This window comes from Dipteris shenzhenensis, chromosome 2, assembly GCF_047967505.1.
Source record: "Dipteris shenzhenensis isolate YYH24624 ecotype China chromosome 2, Dip_SZ_1.0, whole genome shotgun sequence".
NCBI classification, from domain to species: Eukaryota; Viridiplantae; Streptophyta; class Polypodiopsida; order Gleicheniales; family Dipteridaceae; genus Dipteris; species Dipteris shenzhenensis.
In genome coordinates this window covers 41,077,766-41,092,464 of record NC_141597.1, presented here as the reverse complement: position 1 = coordinate 41,092,464, position 14,699 = coordinate 41,077,766, and the positions used below count along the sequence as shown (strand labels likewise).

The following is a 14,699-nucleotide window of genomic DNA, read 5'->3' as shown; positions in this document are numbered from 1 at the left end:
ACTTGCTAAATGGCCATATAATTGAGAGAGTTCCCAGCATCTTACATGAGACAATCCTCTTTTTATTTTCTCTCTTCCCACCTTCTAGACCTCTCGGGCCTATACCCAGCACTTACCAAATGGCCCTATACTTGGTGCTATTTGTCCCACATGGGACCTTATCCTAAAACCCATCTCATGATATCCCCTTTGCACCTCTTCACTAATTCCTAGAAGTAGTTTCATAATTGGCTACACCTAATGCTGCCTTAACCCAGTATTGTACTCAGATTGTATTAGTGTCATGCAAAAAAATATATTGGGACATAGGAATTAATGATCATCATTAAACAGTATTATGTAGTAGTTAGCTATTGCAATATTCTAATTGTGCAAGTACTATGTTGTAGCGCTCTTTGTCATGTGGCGCTAGTATAATACTAATATGTCATAGTAACTAGCCTTCTTAGTAGCATGTAGCAATGATACAAGGCTGCTATGTACTACTACGGCACAAAAAAGAATTATAGTGTGGCAATTAACACTACTAAAAGTTGAAATCGTAATAATATGTAGCAATTACCATCACCACACTATGAAGGAGGACTGATACATGTATTCAAAAGGAAGTTCTATTAATTTTCTTTAGTTTATTCACTAATAGTACTAGCTACTACTATTCATAATTAGCAATGCTATGTAGTAGATGGTTACTACAATGTACCTCATCTTGCAGTCTTATTTCAAAGAATAATGATACATGAGATCTGTTTATTTCATATTATGGCAATCTTAACCACTATGCTGTCTTATTGTTTCATAAAACTTTTATAGGATATTAGTACATAGCATTGATATTTGATTGCTAATTGTTTCATCAAACTTTTATAGAATGTTAGTACATAGCATTGATATTTGATTGCTAATTGCTACTTAGAATTCCAAGTGCCACATATTATTTTAACATAGTAATGACAACCAAAATCATACTATTAGTATTTTAAAGTGTAAAAGTGATAGGTGTTATATAGCATTGCAAAATGATGTGTCATGTCTACATTTATAGCATACCAACTCTATACCAAGGAGATACCAAGACTGCTAATCACTTCAAAAGTGCTACTTGATGTTATACCATTAGTAACCACTACATAACAAGTGCTATACTCTTTCCACATAGCAATTGCAAATGATATGAATGTTGGAGTAATTGCTAAATACTAAACGCTAATAGCACTTATCAAGCATTATGCTACAACACCTAGGAATGTTATCGTGTCGATGCTAATAACTCCTTCGAATTCCAAGTGCCACATATTACCATGACACAGCAATGGCAAACCAGCAAGATCATAGTAATTTTTCAAAGTGTACAAGTGGACAGTGTTGCAAAGCACTACAACATAGAATTATAACATGGTTTATTATGGTTTATTGCTATTTGTGTCATATCCAATGCACTAGTCATCTTGTGGAATAGTTATGTATTATTTAGAAATTGGAGGCCTTTGATGGAATTTCTAAATAAAGTAGTACACAATATTGCATAGCATTTGATGTTTGATAATTAAAGGCTACCAACTATAAGGATGTAAAAGGCTAGGGGATAAGTTATGTGTAAAAGCCCTATGTTACATGTGTTTTCAAGTGACCAATATAAAATACCTAGTTATTTTTCCATAATCTTATTTTATTATGTGAAAGTCCAAGGGATAGAAACCCTACATCGTATGTGTGTTCAAGTGACCAAAATCTAAGGATGTTTATACTACATTTTTAAAATATGCTTAAACTAATGAAATCAATCTAAATGACAAATCATAATAAATATAAACTTTTATAGCCAACATATGCTAATTAGTTGAGAAAGAATATGCTACTTAAAGTATTATTTATCACATGGTAAAGAAAACAATGCTATGATGGGGATTGGCCGATCCGCTAATCACTAAGGAAAATAATCCTTGATTGGGCATTTTTTTCATAATTTGTATTTTTTAAAATTGATTAAATTGATTTAAATTGCCATTTTAAACCAAATGTTTTAAATCCTTGCTGAAATTCCATTTTAAAATCCCTTAAGCTTAATTCTATTTAAAAATGTGCAAAGTATAAAAAAACCCTTCTAATAATTGCATGCATGGAGTCATAACTATATCATTATGGTATGAAGAGTTTGGAAACCTTGTGAGTGAGTTCAAATTAAGGTATTCAAAATGAAATATCTTTCTTAGATAAAGTAGAAGATTCCTTGATAATTTTTCTCTATATAACAATGTCTCTAAGTATCCATATGTCTTTAGATCGGATTTAATCTCACAAATGGCGAAGGCTTCTTCCCACTTGTGCAACCAAACCTCGATCACATCAGAGCTGCGCCTTGAAAAAGAATTGTATTGTTGAATTTATTTGCACCTTTTGAAAGGCCCACAATATTCTCAAAGACCAAAGAAAACCATAGAATCTCTTGTTTATATCATACTTTTATTAATTAATTTTACCTTCGATGTATATAATTAGAGTGCATGTGTCCTTTGGAGCATGGAGGGAGCATGCATATTCTATCATCCCAATAAGTATGCATGCTAGGATCTTCTCATGTGTTTTCCATGGCTCTATGGCAAGTAATACCCCATTGGTATGGCCTTCAAGTGCTCCTCATAGATTTCTTGTAGAGCAACTAGCTTTACTTATTGCTTCTATGTGGCCTAATTGATGATTAACATAGTAGAGCCTAATTTTTATCATCATCATTAGAAGAAGCGCCTAGGTATTAGCATGCAATCAAACTCATAGACTTAGTCAATATATGCTTTTCCTTTATAATTCAAGAGCTACTTTAACTTATAAGAGCTTTATGTCTCTTGACCAAGTTTTTTAAGTTTGCACAAGGGAAGAGGGGAAAAGTTTATGGAGGTCTACATGTTTCCATATATATGCTCCTTGAGTCTTATACCTCCCCCTAGAAATTATGTCCTGAATACATAAGGTGGGGGGAAGAATTCTCCATGGGGTGTTTTTAAAAAAGCATCTCATGGTGGGCGTAGAGAAAAAGCTTGGCGTCTCAAAACAAAAGACAACTTTAAAACTAATCTAGAGTACCTACTTTGGTGTGAGCTACAAGATGAGTGTCTTGGGTGTGTACATGTATAAACATGAGTGGGGAAAAGTATCTTCAGCTGTATGCATGTAGGAAGATCAGCGAGGGCGACAACAAATTAAATGGAAGAGAGAACAAAATTATGGACGATTGGAATTCCTTTGAGGGACTAAGGAGAGACTAGGCAGTGCAAAGGGGTGCCTATGTGTGTTGCTATACGAGAGAGAGAGAGAGAGAGAGAGAGAGAGAGAGAGAGAGAGAGAGAGAGAGAGAACGCCAATCAACAAGTGGCTTGCAGCTGCGGATTTTGCTTGTGATAAAGTGCCTTTGATCTCCGGATTTGCTTGTGATGTCCATCTCAAATTGTGATCGATGCCCCTCCCATTCGTGGTCTCGTACTGATTTTTCAAGACCGTCCATGCCTCCTTCGCTATGGTGACATGTTGAATTAACGCCATGATAGCCAGCGTTGTAAAAAAAGACGGATTTGCTTGTGATGTCCATCTCAAATTGTGATCGATGCCCCTCCCAAATCAGCCAGCGTTGTAAAAAAAGACTAATGATTTTCTCCGGTCTCTTACGGCTGAAGCTCTTTGTAACTGAGGAGTTTGGGTGCCAAGGGTGTTGCACAACCGAGTACTTGCCTGCCCTTGTCTTCATCCGATGAGGAGGTAGATGATGATGAAGAAGAAGAAGAAGGAGATGAAGGGCTTCCTTGCCCATTGCTTTTTCCTGTTTTTACGTTCTTGTATGTGTACCACTTCGCACAGGCCACAAACAGAACAAAATTGATGGAGCTGATGGCTGTGAGAAGCCAGTAAAAGTAATCCAGATGACTTCGATTGAGATTGTTTCCTATCCAGCCTTCGCCATTGCTGCTCCGAGTAGCTTTGCAGACTATGGTCACCAGCAAACTGCTGATGAAGCTCCCGATAGCGATGGTGCTCAGGTAAAGAGCAGCTCCAACACTCCGCATCGAATCGGGTGCCTGATCGTAGAAGAATTCCAACTGACCAACAGAGATGAACACCTCGCAGACTCCCGTTAAGACATATTGTGGAAGAAGCCAGAAAATCGTCATCGGTACAGGAACGTTAGGCTTATCTAGCAAACCCCGCGCTTCCGCCACCCTCAGCCTTCTCATTTCTACCAGAGCTGCTGCTCCAATCGAAAGTGTCGAAATGGCCTGCCCAACTCCAATTCGCTGCAGGATTGTCAATCCTCGCTCGTTTCCAGAAAATTTCCGAGCAAAAGGCACGAAATACTTGTCATACAACGGCAGAAGAATGCAGATGGTAAGCGTGATGAATAGCGGAAACGAAGCTGCCGGGATCTCGAAATGAGGACCCATGCTTCTGTCCAGCGTTGCTCCCTGGGTCAGAAACATCGTGCCTACTTGAGCAAAAACTGCCGAAAACATCAGATTGGTAACCCAGATCGGCAGCATTCGTATCAGTAGCTTCACCTCCTCTACTTGGCTCACCGAGCACAAGACCCAGGGATTCGGTTTATTTTCCGAAGAATCTGTGTATGGGCTTGGCTCATCGGCCAGCGTCACTGCAGCCTTGTCAAGAAACCTGCACCAGGAAGATGAGATTATAATTGCTCTTTGTTCCTTTCGGAGCATGATGGCTTTCATGATCCTATCTAATGTGCTCTGACAAACAACGTCTAATCTCCCCATCAGCAACACAATTTGAAGAGACGGAGCAGCGCCGCACGTGAACTCACAGGAATTCGTTGCTGTGAGGCAACTTCTTTTTTCGTGGAAACAGTGCATCGTTGTCATCCACTTCGTAGAGGAGCTCCTGTTGTACAGGCATGGAGACATGCCATTTCCGCGCTGCCGCTACGATAACCTGCGCCACTCTCGTTAATGGGCTTCCGGAAGGCATTTGATGCCGGTAGAGGGGCGTGCCAAGGAAGAAAAGCGTCGCCACAATGCCCGTTACAATGGCGGCGGCCCCATAGCCGCATGACCAACTCACGTTGTCCTCTAAGTAGATCAAAATGCTCACGGATAACATAGTTCCAAAGCTGATGCTCACAAACCACCAATTCAGGAACGACATCTTCCTCTTGCTTTCGATTGGATCCAGCTCATCAAACTGGTCACCAGCAAAAGAGGAGACGTTGGATTTGATTCCTCCTGCACCTAATGCCATCAAGTACAGTGCAAAATAAAAAAACACGACTTGCGTCCGTGAGGCAGGCGGACAGTATATAGAGTTATCAGAGAGCTCCTCGCAGAGATGAGGCCTAAGTGAAGGCAGAGAGACAGCCATTGTGACGAAGATAAGCGCCTGAAGATGAAAGCAAACGATGTCAAAGCCGGCATTATTTGTTCCAGATATTGTCAAATCCTTGCAGGTCGCCACAAAATAGCAAGAGATGGCTGGCACAACGCACCAAGAAATAAGCGCACATAAAACTGGCGAGTGTCCAGTACCGGCCCAAAAACGCATCGGCGAGGAAAGCTCCAATTAAAGGAGTGAGGAAGGTTGTGCCAGTCCAATTGTTTACGTTGCGGGCAGAGTCTGCGATGTCTTCGTGCATCTCCCTTGTTAGAAAAATCACTAAGTTCGACGCTATGGCGTAGAATGCCACTCTTTCACAAACTTCGCAACCTGCACCCGGCCGTTAAGCTGAATATTAGAAGTGGCAAAAGCTGAAGGATGCAACGAAAGAGATTTGGATTTCCAAGACACGATGGAGGTGCAGGGCGTTACCAAAGATAAGCACGCAGGCTTTCCAGTTGCCGCTATTGGATTTTGAAACAGGCTTTCCTTGCAGGTCTACAGCGCCATCTGCAACAAGGTCATCTGGCTGTGACGTGTCATGGAGGTCCAGTTTATCCAGCTTGATGATAGTCAAAGAAGGGCGCAAGGGGTCGGTGTTTTCTTTGTCTTCCATCTCACAAAATCAAGGTGCCTGCAGGATATAATGAATGGTGGTCATGGTCATGAAGGGTAAAATGAAGAGCAAAGAAGCTCATGGATGAGTTAGTCGCATTGGAAAAGGAGACTGAACTGTGTTAGTGAATGATGGCTTGGGACAACCTGGAATATGCAAACGTGGGAGTGATTCGATCTGAAGGAGTGCAGCAACAATGGATTATGGGACTTTTGTTGTTGGGCAGGTTATATATTTACTACGAATTGGTTCGTCTTCCTTTGTATAGAAGCATAGTAGGCAAGTGCTACGTTACAAATTACGAAACGCGGCAGGCTGGATAAGGTGGCGAGCAAGGCAATCTTGTATGATGGAACAAGCAGACATGTCTTGCGCGATTTCCTGATCCGGAAGGTCGTGTTAGGCCGGTGTGTCGGCCATATTTGCCTGCAATTTGTGTGTTGTGAGGAATGCAAGTCGAGTGTTTCTCATCGAGAATCGAGATTCAATCTCACACCAGTCGCTGTCATCGAGATATTCGAATATCATACAGGAAAGTGTCTATGACGAGGAATGAGGATTAAGGCGTCGATTGAAACGGGAATATGTGGTGGATGGAGGGATCGAAAACCACCCTAGGATAATGGGTCTGTATGATCGCAAGGGCATGATCGGTGGGATATGTTAATCAGAACTGGAGCGATAAAAGCTTGGGAGAGCGAGAGGCGCTGAGATTTGCATTGGTAAGCGACAGGCGCTGAGATTTGCATGCAGCCGACGTTGTTCCGAGATTCGCATGCAGCTCAAAATTAAGAGACGACAAAGAGAGAGAGAGAGAGAGAAAGAGAGAGAGTCACGGGCAGCGGGTGCCACCCCTTAGATCTCACCTCTCTTTTACCCACTTTTATACATCCCCTCGTCAACCTTTTCCGTTGACCTTCCTCCTCCTCACTACCTCCCTTCAAAACTCAAGGAAACTTGCCATTGTGTGAAGAGAGAAAGGGGTCGTGTGTGCGAACTCCCTAAGAGGATCCACAAATTTGATGGTTGCATGTAGGCTTTTGAAATCAAAAGTATAGGGACTTGAGGGGGATTAAATTGGTTAATTTAAATCGTCAATTTAAATTGATTTAGACATTCTTTTAGGTGTGAAATGTCTAAATAGTTGGCATGGGTGTGATTTAAATTGTCAATTTAAATCAATTTAGACATTCTTTTAGGTGGGAAATGTCAAAAAAGATGGCCTAGGTGTGATTTTAATTATGGATCGATTACCATGAGGTAAAAATCTTCTAGTTATGTTGGACAATACCATCATTCCTTAAGATATTTTCAAGGAATTTTTTAAGGTGACTCCATATGTGTCAACCCCAAGCATAATACAAGGCTCTCATTGAACATATTCATTGGGTTGAACAACATGATATTTCACACTTTGAACTCTACCACAAGATTTGAGGAGAATTGAAAATGTGTAATGAATGTCTTTTTCCAACAAACAATCAATCCAATCCAATCAAGCTAAGACTTCCTGAACCTTGACATGAAGCACATTTTGTGGACCTAGAATGAGAGACTTGACACCATGGAACAAAAATTTAATGGTAGGAAGACTAGTGTGCTTTGGGTGATAATTTATGATGCTTGCAATACTTATAACATCATGAGGAGTATTATCTTGCACACTTGATATGTACTTCACAACCAAGGAAAGTAAGCAAGGGAAGGAACAAAAGTCAATAGTGTGAGGAGGTGGGGGGATGCTCTTGGAAGTACCAAAGGCTGGGGAAGCACCCGAAGGAGGAAATGGAGAAAGAGGCAGGGGGCAGCGAAAAGCAGAAGTACACGAGAATGAAGTGGGGGGTCATCGACGCCCACTTTTTTATGAAATTAACCAAAAAAACTAAAAACAATAACTTAGGGGGAACTATATTTTCTATTAAAGAGTAAAATAGTCCATTAAGAAAGAGTGAAATGCATAAAGGGGGGTCACAAGAGACTTAAATTTAGAGAAACCATAGTCAAACATAAGGTTGACTCAATAATAATACAAGTGACTACCATGCAACCACACCTCCAACACGTACCATTTCACAAAGTCACTACAAAGTAGTGAAGAGCAAGGCCAACAAGCTAACGGAGGGCACCAAAACATAGATAATTGTCGACGATGGGGACTACTAGAAGTGGAGAGAATGCCCACACAATCAATGAGCCGGCAAGCCAAAAAACATAGTGCAATCATCATTGGTAGTGAACAGTTGTACACTAGTAGGGACGTTCCATCATCCGGCACACCAACTTGGTCAATCACGGGAAAGAGAAGCTTGGTGACATGGGCCACTATGCAGTAGGCAAGCATATGAGTAATGGAGGGAGCTTCCCAATGGCAAGAGAAGGCACTGGAGTCGAGCTTCCCTTCAACCAAGGACTCATGCAAGAGTTAGCTAGGATACAAAATGATAGATAAGCAAGGGTAAGTAATAAAAGAGATGCCATGGAGGAGGTGAAGCAGGACCAGAGGTTGCCCAATTGAGATCTTGTGAAGATATGAGGCCACACAATGAGACAAAGCAACTATAGACATGCAAAATAGCGGTGCATCTATAGGCACTGCTAGAATAGTGAAAATACGGGTGCATCTAATAGCATGTCTATTTGTGCATCTATTAGCGCATCTACTCTATGAATTAGATGCAGATTTAGACGCCTTTATAAGTGCAAAACAAAGAATATAGAAAGTGAGATTTTGGTGCAGGCTGATAAATTTACATCATTGCTTTTCAAACATTGCCCATGATTACCAAAGCACATAATTTTTATAAAAATATCACTACTTTTTTGCAAACCCACATATACAAAAATTAAGTGAGGTGAGGAGAATGAGACAATATGTATAATAGTTTTGCCAATATCAATGATGGGCTACGGTTCAATCTCATCCTCAATGAGATCAACCCTTGCCAAACTATCTACTTCAAAATCCAAACTAGTGTTGAGATCTACAAATACATTCAGCCCACTACTACTTGTGCTATTCATGTGCTCATCGAAATCAGCATCATTAATGGTAGGCTCGTCCTCACGGGTAATGGCCTTAATATCTATATCTCCTATCTCATGATCACCCTCCTCTCTCGTATCATGGTCATCATCACCTCCATGGCCATGATCATCCTCCATATGCTCCATATTAGTAAATGTACTATACATCACTTTGGAATGTGGCATAATGGGTATGACATGCCACCACCTATTATTATCCACCATCAGCTAACAGACAACCTAATTCAAACACAAATACAATCATGTTATGTTTCTTGCATCGAAGGTATCAAATATTTAAAAGTTTGTATTTTTATATGTGTGTACAATACCTGTTCACATTGTTGCAGTAGTACTAGTGTGTCCTTCTTACTTTGCCAAAACTTTGTGGAGTCAATAGTTACAAAGCCACTTGCATGGCGTTTGATTGTTGCATTAGGGCCTCTTTACACCATGCCCTTAAACCACTTTACATCCAAAACATACACAAAGAAGTGTCGAAAGTCAAGCTTAATAATATCTTGGATCATGCCACAATAATCATCCATGGCTCCATTGACTCCCTTGAAGCTAGCAATGACGCTGCAATCTTGTATGTTTCTCTTATCATCAATCCGTTGTGCTTGAAAATGCTTGCCCTCACACCATATAGCATTGAACATAGTATACTACACCAAGAGAAAATCAATTAAATAAGCAATCTAAATTGTTGAAAGCTCCTAACTTATGCATAACATTCTATATACCGACCTTGCTCATGCATCCCCTAGCATACTCCCATTCTTCCATTGTGATATGCATCCCCTCGTCTCTCTCTGCTCTCTCCATTTTGTCAAGTAGCCAATCCACATGAATATCTTTGGAAGTGCTCTTAGATGCTAAGGATATGGCAAACGAGATCCGTGGTGTGTACAAAAGAGGGCCCTTTCTCCTTGCCTTCTTGCCTTTGCATCCTCATATCTTGTCACCCATCTTTTCATCACATCACTATTAAGCATGCAATAAAGGTTGATATTATTAAGTAACTTTGTGTCTATTACTTTGCTCCGTCCTTTCCCTTGAGGCACAATAGAGGTCATCCTTAGGTCTTCATCATCTCTCCATAGTCATGGGAGAGAGCTATCCACATCACTACTACACACAGATCCTATTGCGACGTTTATGTACCGATGTTTAGCACGCATGGGGCACTAATCGTCGGTATAAAAAGCATGTCCCGTAAAGCGTCACTATATAGGGACGTTAGGCAAACGTCGCTATATAGCAACGATCACAAAGGTCGCTATATAGCGACTTTTAAGTGTCGCTATATAGCGACACTGATATACTATTTTATAGCGACGTTTTCCAGAGAGGTTTTTTACTCATATAGGCCTTAAAAGTTAGTTTTTTCCAATGACAAATTTTTTTAAATTTTCATACATGTTTGATCTCATAGAGAATAAAAATATGAGAGCATGTACATCAAGCCTTTGAAGCTCATATATTCATGTCCAAGTTTGAGATGAAAAAATCAATTAAGAGCATTTACATCAACTTTTTCATCTTGAGCCAAGTCTAAGGTGCCAAACAAGTCTATCTCCAACTCTATACCGAGTTGATCTGCTATATCATCATCGTACTCTAGCATCGTACATTCACCTAAAAGTACTAGATCATTTTCTTCAATAAAGTGTGGTGATTCTTGATGATCGTTGTCTTCTTCCTTAATATCGTGATCTCCATCTTCCTCCCGTGTGATGTTATTATGCGCATCTTCCTCTTGGCTCATATTGTGATCTTCATCTTCTTTGCTAGATTCATCGGGATCAATTGGATCCGGCATTGGTAGTGGCATCTCCATATCCACATCTCTATCTTCAAAAATTTGCTTACTTCGTGGTGCAACTTGGATCACGTACCACCATCTTGGATCAGAACGATCCGGATGAAAAACCACCTATATTGAAGATGGGTGCCAAATGTCGTCAATTATATATATGAAATTATGCTCAAGTACATGTATCAATGGATCTTTAAAGAAGAAAGCTTCGATTAATTAAATCATTAGTATGCACCTGCTCACAGTGCTCGAGAAGAAAAAAAGTATCACTTTCATCAGTCCAATGTTTGGTGGAGTCTATTGCAAAGATACCGCTACTATCTTTTCTCACTGTCGCATGGGGACCATTGTAAATAGTTCTAAACCATTTTACATCAAGAATGAAAATACTAAATCGACTGAAATCAACTTCATAGATTTCGCATATGGTTCCACAATAATCCAACTGTGAGGAGAGAAGATTGGTATCCGAAGCACTTGCTCGGCTATCTTGTGTGAAGTTAGCCATGACTCCACAATCATATATGACTCTCTTTGAATCGATGCATTCCACATGAAAATGTCGTCCATATGACCATAATGCACTATACTTTTTGTACTATAAAAGAGCATCATTAAAACAATGAAGATGCATCTATTTTATAGCGTATATTGCCACAAATAATTACTTAATTATGTCAAGAGGTAAGAAACTTATATGCATCATACATCCAGATGATAACTCTCGCTCGTGCTCATTTATTGTCTCTCCATCGCATTCGGCTTTACGTAGAGCCAGTTGTAGCCAATCAAGTGACATGTGAGTGGGGAGAAGAGCCAGATCCCGTGGATATGGTTGCAATTGCCCGTACATTACTCTGAATCTTGTCCTTGCATTTATTATTTCTGCTTTGGCCACTTCATATCTCTCAATCCACTATTGAATTTCTCCATTTGCTCTTCGCTCATCTTTCTTTCAATCCCTTTTCCTTGGGGAACCTCGCCAATGATGCAATCATCATCCTTCTTATGCCAAGCTTGCGGCATATCGGGATCCGTGGATGCAAGAAACTCTATGATATATACTAATGACTCTTGCACAAGCCATCCCTCTGCCATGCTTGCTTCTGTTCTTGCACAAGTTTTGTCTTAAAAATCCCTTTAAAGTTTTCATAAACCGCTCGAGAAAAACATCCACTGATTATGAATGGTACTCGCAATGGCCACCTCATCATTTATGTGCACAAGCAAGTGGACTTGAGTTGTCATAATGCTCAAGGGAAAGTGCTTCTCAAGCAAGCATACGGCTTCGATGGATTCCACCCTAGCCTTCTCAATGCTCGATATGGAGATCACTTTTTGAGATATCCACCTATTTCACATGTCCATGTAAGATATTTTCATAATCAGTCTACAGATTAATCAGCTTAAATTGAAGAAAATGCAATCAATGTGATTTGATAGTAAGCATACCTCACAATACCACAGATCTTTAATATAGCATTTCTAACATCTTCTTGTAAGCACCCTTTTATTGTAATTGGAAGGATGAACTATCAAAGCAACAAAGAAGTCATGTCAACAATATAACATAATCATAATTATGCTAATGCATCACGACTATCGGTACACTAATTCTACTTAGAATACCTGTAAGACCTTGTGCCAATCATGGGACTTGAGCCCACTAAGCTTATTGTCCTTTGAAAATGCTCCTTTCAAGCAATGCATGTACCCTGTCGGTGTTTGAAAAGAGGCAATGTCTGCCTTGACCACTGCCTCCTCCCTCGTAGAGAGGATTGATGTTGCTTTTGAGAGGATAACTTTTCCCGAAGCATGCACTTGGGGCCACAAACGAGACATTTTATTCATAGCATGCAAGTCTTCTCGCACTCCTCTCGAGTCTTTGGAACCAACTAACTGTGCCCAAATAGTAGCCCCCACATTCTTGAAGATATGCATGGGATGCAAGAGATGATTGGTTTGTAACTCACTCCAATAAGGAAGCTCGTGAAAGATCGATAGCCTCTTCATACTAGGAGGAGGTTCCTCTCCATTCACCCTCCAAGCTTGAATCCAATCACTTGCCTTCAAATATGATGGTGGTGGATCCAGCTAACCTCCACGTGCGAGATGGTCAAGCGAAAGGTATCGAGCATGACCTTCATAAACATATGTTTGGAGTAGCATGCAAGTGATTTCAAACCCGGTCCACAAACAGGGCAAGCATGGTACCCACTTGTAACAAGTCTTGCACGCGTGCATGAATGTGTTAGTATAAGACATGCATGCGAAAGAGAGTCATAAAAGCATAATCCCTCATTATACATGTAGAGACACAACCACGTACCTGCGCACTCTCCATATCCTAGGTAGTCATGCATGGTCCACATCAAGATACCCCTGACCAAAATATCATTGGTATGTCTAGGAGCTCCGGAAATATCAAAGACCCGCACACCTCTCCATAATATCTGTAACTCCTCTATCAAAGGTGCCATGTATACATCCATATTTTTTGCCTTGTACTTTCCTGGCACAAGTAGTGCAAGCATGAGGTGTCCCTTTTTTATTGTTAGCCCCATGTCGACCAAGATGTCGAGCGTAACCCGAAAGGATTCATGCCATCCATGGCGAGCCCAAGATGTAAGTTGCATGGCTCCCTCGCAAAGTCCGGCCACTGATTGTCTATGTGCTTCCAAGCTGCACAATCTGTGGGAATCCTCAATGTGTCATCAGTGGACCGATGAGATGCATGCCATGTCATCAACTCCGCTATGGATTTGCATCGAAACATGTGTTGTATTCTTGCAATGATGGAAAAGTGTCTCAAGACCTTTATCGGTATCTGCTCACCCTGTAAGTCATCTCTATATCATTGTTCCCCACACTTTGGACAACTAGCCAAATCTCCATGCTCACAACGAAAGATAATACAATCATTACGGCAAGCATGGATGGTATCATAATTTATACCCACCATTGTTAGCAGCTGTTTTGCTTCATCTCTTGATGCGGGCATGGTATTTGGTGCAGGCAACATCTTTTGGAGCAACCTATGACAATTCAAACATACATAGGCTTCGAACAATGATGATTCAGTATACACTATCCAAATGATGTTTCTCAAAACAATCATGATGATTCTCAAAACAAACAATATTCAAATAATAAGTCAAATTAATGCAAGAGCTAACCTCATTAAGGCCGAGACACTTGTATTCGACCACCCATACTTTACTTGCAGATTCAAGATTGAGAGACAAGCACATAGTTTAGACATCCTAGCACCCTCGTACAATTGTGTTGATTGCAACTCTCGCATTTTGACCTCAGACTCTAACATCACATGTACATGGGATGTAGTGCCCCTAAAAATAGAATCCATCATGTCGACCATACCCTCAAAAATACCTAAAAATAGTGCCCATCATGTCGACCATACCCTCGCATTTTTGGGATGTAGTGCCCCTAAAAATAGAATCCATCATGTCGACCATACCCTCGTCATCATCCGAAAGACTACAGTCTTGCTCAAAGTATGAAGGTATATGCGTACCCTCGTCAGCCTCCTCATCTTGTTTAAGATTTCATGTAAATATAAGATCTTGTATTTCCTGGTATCCAATAAGACTGCGAACTTAAATAGCTTTGACTTACCGATAGTCCATCAACACGTGCAACACCAACGATGGGTATTGGTTCGGGCTCCTCCCCATACATCCGCAAGTGGCGCATGATAATACAACATTGATGTCGTACTTCTTGCTTGCAATGAGTGCAATGACAATATAACCTCTCCATAAGCCACTTTGTGCTTCTAGGCATTGGCACATCATCGGACGAGCTTCCACTCGTCCCTTCCATCTACACTTATAAAAT

At 40.6% G+C, this 14,699-nt stretch overlaps 1 protein-coding gene across 1 annotated transcript; it reads right to left on the bottom strand.

The window, feature by feature from the left end:
- Positions 1-3,656: 3,656 nt before the first annotated feature.
- Positions 3,657-5,992, bottom strand: LOC147904765 (protein NRT1/ PTR FAMILY 8.2-like). The gene is made up of 4 exons (XM_087392347.1): positions 5,809-5,992; positions 5,489-5,706; positions 4,811-5,382; positions 3,657-4,656 (listed from the first exon to the last, which is right to left on the bottom strand). Exons 1-4 carry the CDS (start codon positions 5,990-5,992, stop codon positions 3,657-3,659), a joined length of 1,974 nt encoding a protein of 657 aa, XP_087248473.1.
- Between the last annotated feature and the right edge of the window lie 8,707 nt (positions 5,993-14,699).